We start from the raw sequence: 18,235 nt of genomic DNA, 5'->3' as shown, positions 1-18,235 counted from the left end.
TTTTAGGGATTTGGCCCGCCCTAGACCTTGTGTCCCCGCCCACATCCTGCAGCCTTCCTTCGTGGTCTCGAAATGACGGGTGACGCCTCCTCTCCGCAGAGCTCCTCCCACTCCATCACTTGGCCCCTCCCACTTCTGTCTGTACCGTGTCTGTATATGTGTGTGCGCGTCCCCGGCCGAGCGGGAAATTCTCATTGATCACCGAATAACGGGCAGCCGTGGGTGGCAGAGCGTATCCCGGTGATAGCCGGCTTGTCCCGTGCACCGCCAGCTCCCAGTCTAAGCAGCGTACGCGCAGCACTCCATGGCGTACAGTCAGGGGGGCGGAAAGAAGAAGGTCTGCTACTATTATGATGGTAAGAGCGGGTGCCGGGGCAGTAGCGGCTCTGGACCGAGGCCTCCCGCCCGGGGGCGCTGCTGTGGGCCGCCCGTGTACTCAGGTGGCCGCGGCGCAGGTTGCTGAGATGCCGGAGCTGGGCCCGAGCTGGAGGTGTGAGGCCTCCGGGGGAGATGGCAGGGACGGCCGGGCAGCACGGGCTGATGGCTGCCGCTACAAGTGCGCCGCGGAGTTAGGAGCTCAGGAGAGGAGATGGGTGTAGGAGAGAGCGCCCTCTGCGGCTGGGCAAGGCAGTGCAGGCTGCTACTAGTGTCATGGGGAGGCTTCCCACCTGCAGGCTGTGCTGCTGCTGCTGCTTTCTGGCCTGCCGTAAAATTGACAACTGACCATTGAAGTAAGGGGGCCATAGGCATTACATGGAGGCTGGCGAAAGCGATTACCCCCAACAAGAAATGGTGGTATAACGGCGCTGTACACGTTACATGGAGGCTGATGGCAGCTGCCTATAAGGAATGGTGGTATAACGGCGCTGTACACGTTACATGGAGGCTGATGGCAGCTGCCTATAAGGAATGGTGGTATAACGGCGCTGTACACGTTACATGGAGGCTGATGGCAGCTGACTATAAGGAATAGTGGTATAACTGCGCTGTACACATTACATGGAGAGTGATGGTAGCTGACTATAAGGAATGGTGGTATAACGGCGCTGTACACGTTACATGGAGGCTGATGGCAGCTGCCTATAAGGAATGGTGGTATAACAGTGCTGTACACATTACATGGAGGGTGATGGTAGCTGCCTATAAGGAATGGTGGTATACCTGCGCTGTACACATTACATGGAGGCTGATGGCAGCTGCCTATAAGGAATGGTGGTATAACGGCGCTGTACACGTTACATGGAGGCTGATGGTAGCTGCCTATAAGGAATGGTGGTATAACGGTGCTGTACACATTACATGGAGGGTGATGGCAGCTGCCTATAAGGAATGGTGGTATAACTGCGCTGTACACGTTACATGGAGGGGAATGGTGGTATAACGGCGCTGTACACATTACATGGAGGGTGATGGTAGCTGCCTATAAGAATTGGTGATATAACTGCGCTGTACACGTTACATGGAGGCTGATGGCAGCTGACTATAAGGAATAGTGGTATAACGGCGCTGTACACGTTACATGGAGGCTGATGGCAGCTGACTATAAGGAATGGTGGTATAACGGCGCTGTACACGTTACATGGAGGGTGATGACAGCTGACTATAAGGAATGGTGGTATAACGGCGCTGTACACGTTACATGGAGAGTGATGGCAGCTGACTATAAGGAATAGTGGTATAACAGTGCTGTACACGTTACATGGAGAGTGATAGCTGCCTATAAGGAATGGTGGTATAACGGCGCTGTACACGTTACATGGAGGCTGATGGTAGCTGCCTATAAGGAATAGTGGTATAACAGTGCTGTACACGTTACATGGAGGCTGATGGCAGCTGCCTATAAGGAATGGTGGTATAACGGCGCTGTACACGTTACATGGAGGCTGATGGCAGCTGCCTATAAGGAATGGTGGTATAACAGTGCTGTACACGTTACATGGAGAGTGATGGTAGCTGCCTATAAGGAATGGTGGTATAACAGTGCTGTACACGTTACATGGAGGGTGATGGTAGCTGCCTATAAGGAATGGTGGTATACCTGCGCTGTACACATTACATGGAGAGTGATAGCTGCCTATAAGGAATGGTGGTATAACGGCGCTGTACACGTTACATGGAGAGTAATGGTAGCTGCCTATAAGGAATGGTGGTATAACGGCGCTGTACACGTTACATGGAGCGTGATGGCAGCTTACTATAAGGAATGGTGGTATAACGGCGCTGTACACGTTACATGGAGCGTGATGGCAGCTTACTATAAGGAATGGTGGTATAACGGCGCTGTACACGTTACATGGAGCGTGATGGCAGCTGACTATAAGGAATGGTGGTATAACTGCGCTGTACACGTTACATGGAGGCTGATGGCAGCTGCCTATAAGGAATGGTGGTATAACGGTGCTGTACACGTTACATGGAGGGTGATGGCAGCTGACTATAAGGAATGGTGGTATAACGGTGCTGTACACGTTACATGGAGAGTAATGGTAGCTGCCTATAAGGAATGGTGGTATAACGGCGCTGTACACGTTACATGGAGCGTGATGGCAGCTTACTATAAGGAATGGTGGTATAACGGCGCTGTACACGTTACATGGAGCGTGATGGCAGCTGACTATAAGGAATGGTGGTATAACTGCGCTGTACACGTTACATGGAGGGTGATGACAGCTGCCTATAAGGAATGGTGGTATAACTGCGCTGTACACATTACATGGAGGGTGATGGCAGCTGACTATAAGGAATGGTGGTATAACGGCGCTGTACACGTTACATGGAGGGTGATAGGAAATGGTGGTATAACTGCGCTGTACACATTACATGGAGGGTGATGGCAGCTGCCTATAAGAAATGGTGGTATAACGGTGCTGTACACGTTACATGGAGCGTGATGGTAGCTGCCTATAAGGAATGGTGGTATAACGGCGCTGTACACGTTACATGGAGAGTGATGACAGCTGCCTATAAGAAATGGTGGTATACCTGCGCTGTACACATTACATGGAGAGTGATGACAGCTGACTATAAGGAATGGTGGTATAACTGCGCTGTACACATTACATGGAGGCTGATGGCAGCTGACTATAAGGAATGGTGGTATAACAGTGCTGTACACGTTACATGGAGAGTGATGGTAGCTGACTATAAGGAATGGTGGTATAACGGCGCTGTACACGTTACATGGAGGCTGATGGCAGCTGCCTATAAGGAATGGTGGTATAACGGCGCTGTACACATTACATGGAGCGTGATGGTAGCTGCCTATAAGGAATGGTGGTATACCTGCGCTGTACACATTACATGGAGCGTGATGGTAGCTGCCTATAAGGAATGGTGGTATACCTGCTCTGTACACATTACATGGAGCGTGATGGTAGCTGACTATAAGGAATGGTGGTATAACGGCGCTGTACACGTTACATGGAGGGTGATGGCAGCTGACTATAAGGAATGGTGGTATAACGGCGCTGTACACGTTACATGGAGGGTGATGGCAGCTGACTATAAGGAATGGTGGTATAACGGCGCTGTACACGTTACATGGAGGGTGATAGGAAATGGTGGTATAACTGCTCTGTACACATTACATGGAGCGTGATGGTAGCTGACTATAAGGAATGGTGGTATAACGGCGCTGTACACGTTACATGGAGGCTGATGGCAGCTGACTATAAGGAATGGTGGTATACCTGCGCTGTACACAGTACATGGAGGCTGATGGCAGCTGTCTATAAGGAATGGTGGTATAACGGCGCTGTACACATTAGAAGTTATTGGCAGAAGCCGCGATCGCCGGACGCCCATCTGATGTGTATATGTGCATATGTCATGTCAGCTGTGTAACCTGTGTAGTTGGGAAGATTCTTCAGGATGACTTGTGTTTTCTGAAGCCGTCGTAGACTTTAGTGGCCGTTCTGCTGTATATTTGGGACAGCGTCACCTGTAGAGTACAGTGCAGATTACTATGGTGTGTATTACGACTGTATACATGAAATACCAGCGTGTCTACATAGGTTAATGTAAGGGGGTCTTAGTCCTGGTATTCCACGTATCGGTGGTATCGCTCGCATACCATGTCCAGTGGCTGCACCGTGTCCCCGCCATACGCCATGGCCAGCATGTGCGCTCCCCAGACAACCCCGTAAAGGGAACCAGTCAGCAATGATTGTGCGGATATGGTTCCCAGCAGCACAGTATAGTACAGTACCAGTTGTGCAGCACGTGGGGCATAACAGTTGTGGCTGCAGCAGTAGCTTTACAAAGGGAAAAAAGATGTGTTTTTTTTATGCCACACAAGGCCGGCAACTAGTCACCTGGGTGCGGAGCTGGCCAGGACTAGTCACAGCTCTGTCTGTCAGCGTCCATTAACGGCCTCTCTGTCTGTCAATCATCCTTGCACTTTGCAGTGATAGGCAGGGAGCCGTAACTAGTCATAGACAGCTCCGTACCCAGGTGACTAGTTGCCGCTCATCTCCCGGCATCGTGTGGCATAAAAAACATCTTTTTTTCCCTTAGTCAGTTCTTTGGGTGGACAGCGGAATCTGCCTGAGCATATAACAGTCTATGACATGAGCGGAGAGTCAAGCAGGTGCGAGTGGTGAGTTATCGGCAAGAATTCCTCAGTGTGCATGTACCCTAAAGCGGGTCACTAGAGTCAAGCAAACCATGAGCACGCTCATCCGAACCTGAGCGTGCAGCAATTGATTAGCGGTGGCTGCTGAAGTTTGATGCAGGGATGTATCCATGTTTTTCAGGACTTCCTAGGGCTACATCCAACTTCAGCAGCCACCGCTAATGAAGTGCCTCATGCTGGAAGTTTGCTCCACTCTACAGGTGACCGCTGCAGTCGCTGACTGGCTGAGGCTGGCCTCATCTTGTGCCTGATTTACCATGGTGAAAATTTATACCGTCTTGGACATGTTGTAAATTTCTCCAAATGTACTAAAAGATGTGCGCCTCTAAAGAAATCTGGCATCTGGACGTCCTGCTCAGCCAGGTTCACACATGTATTTGCTAAAATCTTGTGTGTGAACGAGGCCTCAGCGAAGAGCTCCCTACCTGGCCGCGTCTTCTTCATGCTGCCAACCTGTAACTAACAGCAGAAGCCTCAGCTACAGCTGTATAATCCGCCCCATGTGTGACATCATGAGCCTTGTGCTTGTGATGTCATCATAACTGCCACTGCTGTTTATGTATCAAGCTTACAAGCCGTAATAAGTGCTCAGCTGTGATTGGTTGCTATGTGAGCTGTGATTTGTTGCTATGGGCAACAAAGGACATTCCTACTGTAAGACTGCCATAAATCTCCCCCAAGGGATTTATTCCATCCAAAGGAAGCATTTCAGCCATTTTTAAGCAATGCATGATGGTCAATGGTCCATTCTTATAGGGTGCAACATACATCCATATTCATGACTGAATAATGTATTAAGTGCTAACAGTGCATAGAAGGTGTGTGTGTGTATGTATGTATGTGTGTGTATATATATATATATAATAGTTTGTTCGTAATATTTGCTGATGTGAGAGATAAAAGTAATGAGTCCATAAGTAAACCAATAGGGGGGGGGGGGGGCTGAAACACTCACCACTTCAACAGGTAGAGTAACTTAGAGTACACAGTAGACTGAGGGAGATGTGGCGCCTTCAGCAATGTCCTGACGCCAATTACCGCCACTCCTGACTCCACCCACCTTTCTTTCCCCCTGCATTAGCTCCTCAGTGTTCTGTACAGGGGGCGGGGCTTGGTGATGCTGCTAGGGAACGGAAGCCGATCGGTTGCATGGCTTCAGGAGCGTCACTGATGGGTCACAGCTCCGAGACCACCCTCCCCTAGCTCCTCCCACCAGCCTTGTCCTTCCTACTTTAGTACCTGCCATGAAACCCTGACTGCAAGGACAAATGTAGGCACTTACCAGGGGACATGTATCTGGCTACAAATGGTGGTGGTGTGTGTGTGTATGGGGGGGGGGGGGAATGTGGCTGCAAAGGGACATGTATCTGACTACAAGTGGTGGTGGGGGGGGGGAGGATGTGGCTGCAAAGGGACATGTATGTGGCTACAATAAGGGAGGTATAGAGCAGTAAAGGGACATGTACACTACCATTCAAAAGTTTGGGGTCACATTGAAATGTCCTTATTTTTGAAGGAAAAGCACTGTACTTTTCAATGAAGATAACTTAAACTAGAAGAGAACTTTAAACAAATACACTCTATACATTGCTAATGTGGTAAATGACTATTCTAGCTGCAAATGTCTGGTTTTTGGTGCAATATCTACATAGGTGTATAGAGGCCCATCACTCCAGTGTTGTAATGGTACAATGTGTTTGCTCATTGGCTTAGAAGGCTAATTGATGATTAGAAAACCCTTGTGCAATCATGTTCACACATCTGAAAACAGTCTAGCTCGTTACAGAAGCTACAAAACTGACCTTCCTTTGAGCAGATTGTGTTTCTGGAGCATCACATTTGTGGGGTCAATTAAACGCTCAAAATGGCCAGAAAAGGAGAACTTTCATCTGAAACTCGAGAGTCTATTCTTGTTCTTAGAAATGAAGGCTATTCCATGCGAGAAATTGCTAAGAAATTGAAGATTTCCTACAATGGTGTATACTACTCCCTTCAGAGGACAGCACAAACAGGCTCTAACCAGAGTAGAAAAAAAAGTGGGAGGCCGCGTTGCACAACTAAGCAAGAAGATAAGCACATTAGAGTCTCTAGTTTGAGAAACAGACGCCTCACAGGTCCCCAACTGGCATCTTTATTAAATAGTACCCGCAAAACACCAGTGTCAACATCCACAGTGAAGAGGCGGCTGCGTGATTTTGGCCTTCAGGGCAGAGTGGCAAAGAAAAAGCCATATCTGAGACTGGCCAATAAAAGAAAAAGATTAAGATGGGCAAAAGAACACAGACATTGGACAGAGGAAGACTGGAAAAAAGTGTTGCGGATGGATGAATCCAAGTTTGAGGTGTTTGGATCACAAAGAAGAACGTTTGTGAGACGCAGAACAAATGAAAAGATGCTGGAAGAATGCCTGACGCCATCTGTTAAGCATGGTGGAGGTAATGTGATGGTCTGGGGTTACTTTGGTGCTGGTAAGGTGGGAGATTTGTACAGGGTAAAAGGGATTCTGAATAAGGAAGGCTATCACTCTGCAACGCCATGCCATACCATACCCAGTGGACAGCGCTTGATTGGAGCCAATTACATCCTACAACAGGACAATGACCCTAAACACACCTCCAAATTGTGCAAGAACTATTTACAGCAGAAGCAGCAGCTGGTATTCTATCGGTAATGGAGTGGCCAGCGCAGTCACCAGATCTGAACCCCATTGAGCTGTTGTGGGAGCAGCTGGACCGTATGGTACGCCAGAAGTGCCCATCCAACCAATCCAACTTGTGGGAGCTGCTTCTAGAAGCGTGGGGTGCAAATTCTCCAGCTGACCTCAACAGATTAATAGCTAGAATGCCAAAGGTGTGCAATGCTGGAATTGCTGCAAAAGGTGGATTCTTTGACGAAAGGAAAGTTTGATGTAAAAACAATGTTATTTCAAATACAAATCATTATTTCTGACCTTGTCAATGTCTTGACTCTATTTTCTATTCATTTCACAACGTATGGTGGTGAAGAAGTGTGACTTTTCATGGAAAACACAAAATTGTTTGGGTGACCCCAAACTTTTGAACGGTAGTGTATGTGGCTACAATAAGAGAGGTATATAGCAGTAAAGGGACATGTATTTGGCTACAGGTAGTGGTGGGGGGGAGGGTATGTGGCTGCAAGGGGGACATGTATCTGGCTACAAGAAGGGAGGTATATAGCTGTAAAGGGACATGTATCTGGCTGCAGAGGGGAGTTATATGGCTGCAAGGAGACATGTATCTCTACAGAAGGGAGTTATATGGCTGTTAGGGGACATTTATCTGGCTACATGGGGATAGATAATATGGCTAGAGTGAGAAGGTGTCTGGCTGCAAAGAGAGGAGGGGTATATGGCTGTGAGGGAACATATATCTGGCTACAAGGAGGAGGTATGTATCTGTAAGGGGGAGGTAGCTGGCTACATGAGGAATTATGTGGCTGTGAAGGGACATGTCTGGCTGCAAGAAGGTATATCTGGCTCAAGGCATATCCAGCTCCATGAGGCGAATTCAGCGACAGTGGGCATACCTGGCTAGGGGCATATTTGGCTGCAGGAAGCATACCTGGCATCAAGATATAACTGACTGCAGGGGGCCATACCTAGTACAAAGGGGCATATGTGGCTGCAGGGGACATATTTGGCTCCTACGGATGTCTGTCTAGGGATGTATCTGGCTGCAAGAGGCATGTCTGACTGCAGTGGGCATACCTGGCAACCAGGGGTATATCTGGCTGCAGTGCGCATACCTGGCAACGAGGGGTATACCTGGCTGCAGTGGGTATACCTGGCTGCAGTGGGCATACCTGGCTGAAGGGGGCATACCTGGCTACATGGGGCCTATCTGTCTAGAGCAGGCATATCTGGCTACAGGGTGGGCATTATTATTAGACCACAGGGGCTGTTGTTATTGTAAAGGGGGCCTTAATAATGGCTACAGGGGGAATTTTTACTAGGAAAGGGGGAGGTTATTATTGGGGAAGGGGGCATTAATACTCTGACTGCGGGGGTATTATTATTTGACATTACTTGAGTATCGTTATTGGGTCCTACAGATCAGTCACATGTTATGGGGGGGGGTCTGATCTGAAAATCAATTGCTGACAGAGACTTTATATGGAGCCTATGGCAGCAGTGTGATCTCAGCCTTATTAAAGAGATATTTCCAGGAAAAACAAAGTAGGAGATTTGGGGGGGGGGGGGGGGGGGGGGGGGGGGGGGGGGGTCAGTAATGTGTAATGAATAGAGCCGTGGGTACAGCACCAGTGGCTCTATTAATTTCTATGGAAACGACAAAGCGCCGAAATTGATGGGGGCGGATGGATACGGAGGTCGGACTCCCTGCGATCTCCTACTTTTACCCTGGAATACCCCTTTAAGGCAGTGTTTCTGATAGGGGTACTCTGCTGAAGCATCTCATCACAGTGCATGTCATTGCTGCGCCCATGTGACTTCAGAGATGAAGGAAATTCCTTTTAACCCCTTCATGTCACAGTGAATTTTGGATTTTGCTAATTTTTCTCCCTCCTCATGTTTAATAAACCATAGCGCTTTAATTTTTTTTTATCTACAGGCCCTTATAATTTTTTTTATTTTATTTTGTGATCCCAATTGTACTTTGTAATGACACTCCATTTTTATATAAAATATGCTGCAAAACTAAAAAAAAAAAAAAAAATCTGATATTTGAAATGTTTACGTTGTTTGTCATGTGGTAAAACTAATGTGTTATCTATATTGCTCAAATCAATAGGATTACAATCATATCTAATTTATCTAATTTTTATTTTACTACCTTTAAAAAATGAAAACATTAACCTTTAAAAAATTAAAACATTAAAAAAATTTAATTTGTTTATTACCTTGTTCCATTATGACTTAGAACTCTTTATCTTTCAGGCTGTAGGGCTGTATGAGGTGTGTGGGAGTGAATTAAACATTCATTATGGAATGGGTGTGTAAAATAAATGAGTATATATATATATATATATATATATATATATATATATATATATAAATAAAAAAAAATATATATTATAATGTGTAAAAAAAAAAAAAAAAAACTTTTTTTACACACATCCATGAGATCTGCTTTCGATTGCTACAGGCTGTTTAAAAGGCAACCTGTAGCAATCACCAATCCAAGGGACAGTGCCTCGACACAGAAGAGGACCTGGGCTGTAGAATGGATCGGCTTTCAGTGATCGCTTTGTGGTAGGGACCTATTCCCCTATTAGACCACCAGAGATGGCATTTTAATAACATTTAAATGCAGCTTTCAGTTTTGACAGAGGCATTTAAATGGTTAAGTAGCCCACGGTCACTAGCAGCCAGGGGCCATCGATATATAGACGTGTCACATTTTGACAGGTTTGCTCAATACTACTTTGCTAATGCTAATGACCACAATATGCACTTGGTAAAGCAACAAGACATAAAATACCTGCGTATCCTGCATCTTTATTTAGCAGAAAAAAACGCACTATTATTTGTATTGGCACAAAAGTTTTTAAATGTTTTTAATGTATATTATAAAAACTTGATTTAAATGGGCACTGTCACTAAAATGAACTTTTGCCATGTCATCAGACACATCAAAATTTATCGATCAGAGTGGGTCTCGCTGTTGTCACCTGCTCTGATTAGACGATCTAATTGGGGAATGATCATGGCATTGATCCTCTCCCCAGCTGGTGTCTCAGTCCGTCAATTGTTTCCTATAGACTTACGTTCTGAATATTGATGGACTGCACCACCAGCCGTAGATTGCATTGCATTGCCCCAATCTTTCCCCGACAACATCTTCTGATCAGAGAGGGTGTTAGCAGTGAGACCCGCTCTGATCAATAACTTTTGACATTCCTTGATGACATGTCCAAAATTAACTTCTAGGGACAGGTATGCCTTAAAGTCTAGCTATAATTTAAAAAAACTATTTCTGTTTGCGTCGGTCGGGATTTAGGGGCTGAGATCCCCTCCAATCACTAGAATGAAGGGGCAGACATGTTCAGCAGTGCGTGCTCTGTCCCTTCCTTTCTGCTGTAAACTTGTAATATGAGTGGTCTGCGTTTATAATGGGAGCCTATGGAACTTCTGGTGGACCAAATGGCTCCCATTATAATTTCGTAGACTGCTCGTATTAGCAGTTACAGCAGAGATGAAGGGGCTAAGCGTGTCTGTCCCTTCATTCTAGCGATTAGTGGGGGTTTCAGCAGCTGGCCCCGGACTGATGCAAACATGTCAGAAGTTTTTTTTTTTTTTTTTTTTTTTTTTTAATGACAGTTACACTTTAAACAATAGGTCATTTTCTAATTACACATTCCATGTAATGATATAGAATGGCATTAACAGCACTTTATTAATGTAGGGCAGTCAGGAAGGGGATAAAAATAGACTAGGCAGGGAAAGTGGTATGTGGAGGGGGACAGCAAACCACCATTGCTAATGATTGATAATAGCGATCCCACTAATGTCAGTTATTTAACCATTTCAATCGCTGTTGGCTCTTCCTTGATGCTGGATGACTGTATATGCGCAGCAGTGTAATAAGTAACCTCTGTCCTCAATGTGATGTTTTCTCTCTGGAAGAAGATTGTGTTTTTCTTCAGTGTGCTATGGCTGCAGCAGGCTTGTGCATATGTGTGCTTACAATGGCTGCAGCAGGCTGCGTGCGTTTTGTTCTATGGCCGCAACAGGCTACTTGTGTGACTAGTATGAATACAGCAGGCTGTGTGTATGTTATAAAGAGAGAGGCTCAAATTAAAGGGGTATTCTGGGCAACAGTAAAAGAAATCCAGTGCATTGTCACAGCTCAAGGTTCCCTTGCCGTGCTCCCAATCCTGTGATGCCACGGCCCCACATGGCCAATCAGTGAGTGAGGACTGGCTGAGCAGGGAGTTTCCATGGGGCAGCGATGATTCTGAAGCACAGACGCTGATAGAGAACTCATAAATTTGGGCCAATGGCTGGCTTCTTTATCACAGAGATCTGGCATTGTTGGCAGTTTTTCTTTGTGTATGGTGAATATTTAGTTAGAAACATAGATTGTCAGCAGCAGGATAAGACCACCTACCCCATCTAGTGTAGTTTTGAGTTGTTCAGGATGTGAAGACTGGCTGCATCCACTGCGCACACAGGAGAATCTGCTTTATATGTTTCCTTATTCACTTGGAAGTCACCCCTAAATCATGTAGGACATTAGGAAGAAGCTGCTGAGCCAGATCCACTTTACACCAGTATTATAAATAACTTCCCTGGTCTGCCATGGAACCTGAGGTACAATTTCTTATGGAAAAAAACGCCTTGATTCCTGTACTAAGAGAGCGAACTTTCTTTCTTCCTGGTCAGGATGCCGTGTGCTACTTTTTGTACTATTAACCTTAAAACTCTTAACAAATTCCTGCCCTATGAAAGGTTCAGGATGAAATCGATCTTCTTTCCCATTGCGAATCTGTAAAGATTGTTACATGGCTACCCTCAATCTCAAGGATGCGTATTATTGTATCCCTGTCTGTCCTGAACATCAGAAATTCCTGAGTTGGAGTTTCGATCTAAGAGGCCTATTCCACAGAGCGAATATCGCTCTGTGGAATAGAGAAAACTATGAGCCGATGATCGTGTCATCGGCTGATGGTTTATTTAGGCCCAAACTTAAAATCATCGGTCACCCACCGCGCATTGCTTCATGGAATAGCGGTGCGCGGCAGGCGGCCAACGATTTGAGAAGCAACATACATTACCTAGCAGGGCTTCTCCGCTCCATCTTCCTACCCGGGTCCTGCAGCGCACCATCAGCTTCGGTGCAGCCTGACTGAGCTGTCAGACCGCTCAGCCAATCACTGTCCGGGACCGCTGCGGCCAGCGATTGGCTGAGCGGTCTGACAGCTCAGTCAGGTCGCTCCGGAGTTGATGCTGCTCCGCAGGACCCGGGGAGGAAGACTGAGAGGAGAAGAAGCCCTGCTAGGTAATGTATGCTGCAAGGACATCGGTAACGATGTCCCTGTAGCCCTTGCTAACGATTGTCGTGCCGTGGAATAGGCCCAGTAAACGTTTACATCGTTGATCGGGCCCTGCTCGCCCGTGGAATAGGACCCTAAGGATCGCCTGGGCGGCTCCGCTCGGCCCCTTTCCCTCCTCCCCGCATGCTGTCTGTGCATGTAATAGCACAGGCAGCTAGCAGCTGTCTTAGAGAAGACAGAATAGGACATCTCCTGACCCAGCCTTCCTTCCTAAAGTGGTCCCTCTTTTTGCCCTAACCTGTCCAATGAGGGTGAAACTAGATTCCATTGTCTTGATGTTAGAAGACGTCTACGTCACAGAGCAGTGGAGACTCTCCAGCAACCTTCCTTTGCAGTTCCATGGCAGAAATAAGGGGAAAGCTGCATCTTCTAAGGTTATAGCTAGATGGATTAAGCAGACATTTTCCTCCTGTTACCGAGCGTGGTGGTCAGAGATCCCTTCAGGGTTTGGGGCACACTTTGCTCAAGATGTGGCCACTGATCACGTACAGAGAGCCTCAGTCTCTAAAACAAATCTGTAGGGCTGCTGCCTGGAGTTCCCCACATACATTCTTCAAGCTTCAGTTAAGGCCCTATTACACAAAACAATTATCGGCCGTCAGTGTCGGAGTGGGGTATCTGGGGCCCACCAGAGGAAATGATCCACAGAAAATATTACTGAATGTTTATTCGGTTTCTTTTGTTTTGTGCCCGCAAGGTCATCATGGAATGGAAGAGCTCAGATTTGCCATCCTTATCGCACTGGATACAATTAGTTAATAAATATGTTTCATTGTATCAGGCTCTGTATGAGAGCAGGAAGTGCCCCCAAAATTTAAAAAGATACTGGATATCTTTGGAAGTTACTAATGTGTAATACCTCTGTGATCACGTTGTAGGGCTACAATTTAATGGTCTGGTCCTTCGGGGAGAGGGGTGCCGTGTGTGTGTGTGTGTGTGTGTGTGTGTGTGTGTGTGTGTGTGTGTGTGTGTGTGTGTGCTGTGTCTGTTCCTCAGACTTGGCGTTTTCATCTCGACTTTTTCTCGATTTTTTTTCTCCTGAGGGCCGGTGCACTGTGTCCTGTTTAATTTCTTTGTTTGCTGGTTTTACATTCTTCACTGCTGTGTATCTATGTACTGGTGCCTTTATATGCCTGTGTTCACGCCTTGTACGTATTGTTTTATTGCAAAATGTTAAATAAATTCTTTAAAAAAAAAAGAAACAATGAGAAAAGACATGTGAATCAGTGCTTGTGCATGTTGTAAAGCTGGGGGCCCACCGGAGGGTCCTCTGGTGGGCCAGTCCGATACTGTCTGCCGTTACGGGCAATCATAGTCTTGTGTAAGGGTTCATTTACACCAGGGGTGGGGAACCTTTTCCATGTCGAGGGCCGGTCGGGCATTAATAAAATCATTCGAGGGCCGCATACCGTGCACGGCAGTTAGTAGCGGGGGTTTGCAGCACCCAGGACAAGGCATAGTATTGTTCCCCTAGTGCCCCTGCTATTGTAGTTAACCCCCAGTGATGCCCCTTGTAGTCTAGTTAACCCCCAAGTCATGTCCCTGGTAGCCTAGTTAACCCCCATCAGGCATGTCCCTGGTAGCCTAGTTATTCCCCCCCATCAGTCATGTCTCTGGTAGCCTAGTTGTCCCCCCCATCAGTCATGTCCCTGGTAGCCTAGTTATTCCCCCCCCATCAGTCATGTCTCTGGTAGCCTAGTTGTCTCCCCCATCAGTCATGTCCCTGGTGGCCTAGTTGTCCCCCCCCCCCATCAGTCATGTCTCTGGTAGCCTAGTTGTCCCCCCCATCAGTCATGTCCCTGGTAGCCTAGTTGTCCCCCCCCATCAGGCATGTCCCTGGTAGCCTAGGTATCCCCTTCCCCCCCCAATCAGGCATGTCCCTGGTGGCCTAGTTGTCCCGCCCCCCATCAGGCATGTCCATGGTAGCCTAGTTATTCCCCCCCCCCCCCCCCAATCAGGCATGTCCCTGGTAGCCTAGTTAACCCCCATCAGGCATGTCCCTGGTAGCCTAGTTGTCCCCCCCCCCCCCATCAGTTATGTCCCTGGTAGCCTAGTTATCCCCCCCCCCCCCATCAGTCATGTCTCTGGTAGCCTAGTTATTCCCCCCCCCCCATCAGGCATGTCCCTGGTAGCCTAGTTATTCCCCCCCCCCCCATCAGTCATGTCTCTGGTAGCCTAGTTATTCCCCCCCCCATCAGGCATGTCTCTGGTAGCCTAGTTATTCCCCCCCCATCAGTCATGTCCCTGGTAGCCTAGTTGTCCCCCCCATCAGTCATGTCCCTTGTAGCCTTTTTGTCCCCCCCCATCAGTCATGTCTCTGGTAGCCTAGTTGTCCCCCCCCATCAGTCATGTCCCTGGTAGCCTAGGTTTCCCCCCCCCCCCATCAGTCATGTCCCTGGTAGCCTTGTTGTCCCCCCCCCCCCCCCCCCCATCAGTCATGTCCCTGGTAGCCTAGTTGCCCCCCCCCCCCATCAGTCATGTCCCTGGTCGCCTAGTTGCCCCCCCCCCCATCAGTCATGTCCCTGGTAGCCTAGTTGTCCCCCCATCAGTCATGTCCCTGGTAGCCTAGTTGTCCCCCCCATCAGTCATGTCCCTGGGATCCTAGTTAACCCCCAAATAAAAAAATAAACATCCCACTCACCTTACCTCCGCTCCCACGCAGTCCAGGTCCTCTTCTCTCCCAGGTCCTCTGTGCCGGTCTTCTCCTGCAGGCGGCGCGCGATGAAATGACGTCATCGCGCGCGGCCCGCAAGAGACTAAAGACACGCGCCGCTCTGCTGGGGAAGAAGCCGGCACAGACAGCATCCTCCGGTGTCCGGCAGCTGTCGCAGACACCGGAGGATGCGGTGTATGACGGCTTCTTCCCCAGCAGAGCGGCGAGCATCACAGGGGAGCTGCGGGCCGCGGGCCGCATCGGGAGGTCTCAGGGGCCGGATGCGGCCCGCGGGCCGGAGGTTCCCCACCCCTGATTTACACAGAAAGATTATCTGACAGATTATCTGCCAAAGAGTTGAACCCAACGCCAGTAATGGATTTGAAAAGAGGAGAAATCTCAGGCTTTCCTTTATGACAAGATCTCTGTTTATAGTCTGTTTCTGGCTTTGGCTTCAAATCTTTGGCAGATAATCTGTCAGATAATCTTTCTGCGTAAATGGACCCTAATAGAAGACAACCATCAGCCGACATGAACATGACGTCTGTTGTAGTCTTTAAACATGTTGAAAGACAAACTGCTATGATAGCATCGATCTCCTGCCGTTGCTCCGCGGAATAGGAGCAGCGGCAGCAGATCGCTGCTATCTTCTATGGGCTGCCCGGACGCTCTAGCGATCACTGGAGCTGCCTCTATGTGCCCCCCCCCCCCCGGTTCTTACCTGCTCGCTGCTGACACATGTAATAGCGCCGGCAGCGAGCGGGGAACGAGGAGTAGGTGAGTGCTGACAGCTTGCTTAGAGGCTTTACCTACCCAGGAAGATGTACCTTTGGCAGGATAGTGTTACTAGCAGTGGTTCTTCAATATTTGTTTTTCCTTGAAGCCCATGACGTCTTGCCAAATACCCACCCACATAGCCATGTGTTTGTTTTTGTGCGTGTATTTAGATATAGTTATACATATTGCTCAAAAAATAAAGGGAACACTCAAACACATTCTAAATCTGAATAAAATATCCACTTTTTGGTTTTGGTCACTTTGAATGTTAGTGGTGCTTTCACACTCATAACATGAGACACTCTACAACCCACACAAGTGGCTCAGGTAGTGCGGCTAATCCAGGATGGCACATCAATGCGAGCTGTGGCAAGAAGGTTTGCTGTGTCTGTCAGCATAGTGTCCAGAGGCTGGAGGCGCTAGCAGGAGACAGGGTATCAGGGCCCCACGTCCACAGATGGGAGTTGTGCTCACAGCCCGTGCAGGATGCTTGGCATTTGCCAGAGAACGCCAAATTTGCCACTAACGTCCTGTGCTCTTTACAGATGAAAGCAGGTTCACACTGAGCACATGTGACAGAATCTGGAAATGCAGTGGAGAGCGATCTGCATCCTTTAGCATGACCAGTTTGACAGCAGGTCAGTAATGGTATAGGGGTGGCATTTCTTTGGAGGGCCACACAGCTCGCCAGAGGAAGCCTGACTGCCATTAGGTACAGAGATGAGATTCTCAGACCCCTTGTGAGACCATATGTTGGTGCTCTTGGCCCTGGGTTCTTCCTAATGCAGGACAATGCTAGACCTCATGTGGCTGGAGTGTGTCAGCAGTTCCTGCAAGATGAAGGCATTGAAGCTATGGACTGGCCCGTCCATTCCCCAGACCTGAATCCGGTTGAGCACATCTGGGACATCATGCCTTGCTCAATCCACCGTCACGTTGCATTACAGACTGTCCAAGAGTTTCCGGATGCTTTAGTCTAGCTCTGGGAGGGGATCCCTCAGGAGACCATCCGCAACCTCATCAGGAGCATGCCCAGGCGTTGTAGGGAGGTCATACAGGCATGTGGAGGCCACACACAATACTCACGGGCGGACGGGCACCGGAGCGCCGCGATGCGGGACCCGCCGCTGGAACTGGGGAGCTGAGTGGACGTGTTTTCCCTCAGCCACCTCCTCCCCGGTCCCAGCTAAAAAGTGCGCCAGCCCCGCCCCCCGCTGGAGTACCCCCTTAAGGACATTACATCAAAGTTGGATCAGCCTGTAGTGTGTTTCTCAACTTTAATTTTGTAAGTGACTCCAAATCCAGGCCTCCATTGGTTAATAGATTTAATTTCCATTGATTTTTGTGATAAAATATATATTTTTCTTGTTTTTTTTTTTTTTCTCAGCACATTGAGCTACAGAACAAAGTATTCAATGTGAATATTTCATTCAGATCTAGGATGTGTTATTTGAGTGTTCCCTTAATTTTTTTTGAGCAGTGTATATACCAAGTGGACAGTTTGATTTCACAGATGTTTGATGTACTTTGAGTTATATTGTGTTAAGTGTTCCCTTTTATGTTTTGGAGCAGTGTGTGTGTGTATATATAGATAGATAGATAGAGATATATATATATAGATAGATAGATAAGATAGAGAGAGAGATATAGAGAGGTAGATATCGTATAGTGGAGCCTTGGATTACGAGCATAATTCGTTCCGGGACCGTGCTTGTAATCCAAATCACTCTTAAGCCAAAGCAAATTTTCCTATAAGGAATCATTGAAATGCAGACAATTGGTTCCACACCCCAAAAATAATGATTATTTAATTCTGAATAACAGGTAAAACAAACGAAACAAACATTTAGAAAGCTGGATATGTTGTATAAATTACTGTAGAGTATAGCAATCATATGTGGTGTATTATGTTTGTACAGGCACATTATAGCAGCAGCGTGTATATCTGAGTGTGAGTGCAGGTGGATTACAGCAGGAATGGAGAGGATGGGAAACAAGGGCTGACAGACTGCAGGGAGCATGAAGGTATAAGCAGGGCAGATGTGGGCACAGTATAGCAGCACTCTGTCCAGAAGCTATGAAGAGATTACCTCCCCAGTCCTGTCCCCTGATGCAAGCCCCAGCCTGAAGTGGATCTG

General features: G+C 47.7%; 1 protein-coding gene across 2 annotated transcripts in view; it reads left to right on the top strand.

The window, feature by feature from the left end:
- Positions 1-18,235, top strand: part of HDAC2 (histone deacetylase 2) — a 43,064-nt gene that overhangs the window by 84 nt on the left and 24,745 nt on the right. Inside the window, exon 1 of one of the 2 annotated variants that reach the window (XM_069974863.1) lies at positions 61-356. The exons of the other annotated variant lie outside the window; for it this stretch is intronic. Within the exon in view, the coding sequence (XP_069830964.1) occupies positions 305-356 (52 nt within the window). The 5' untranslated portion in view covers positions 61-304. Of the gene's footprint in view, positions 1-60; positions 357-18,235 lie in introns of those variants that run through there. 2 annotated transcript variants of the gene reach the window in all.

Source organism: Dendropsophus ebraccatus, chromosome 6 (assembly GCF_027789765.1).
Source record: "Dendropsophus ebraccatus isolate aDenEbr1 chromosome 6, aDenEbr1.pat, whole genome shotgun sequence".
In the NCBI taxonomy this organism is placed as follows: Eukaryota; Metazoa; Chordata; class Amphibia; order Anura; family Hylidae; genus Dendropsophus; species Dendropsophus ebraccatus.
The sequence above is the reverse complement of the archived record's forward strand: the minus strand, read 5'-3'. Positions and strand labels throughout refer to the sequence as shown.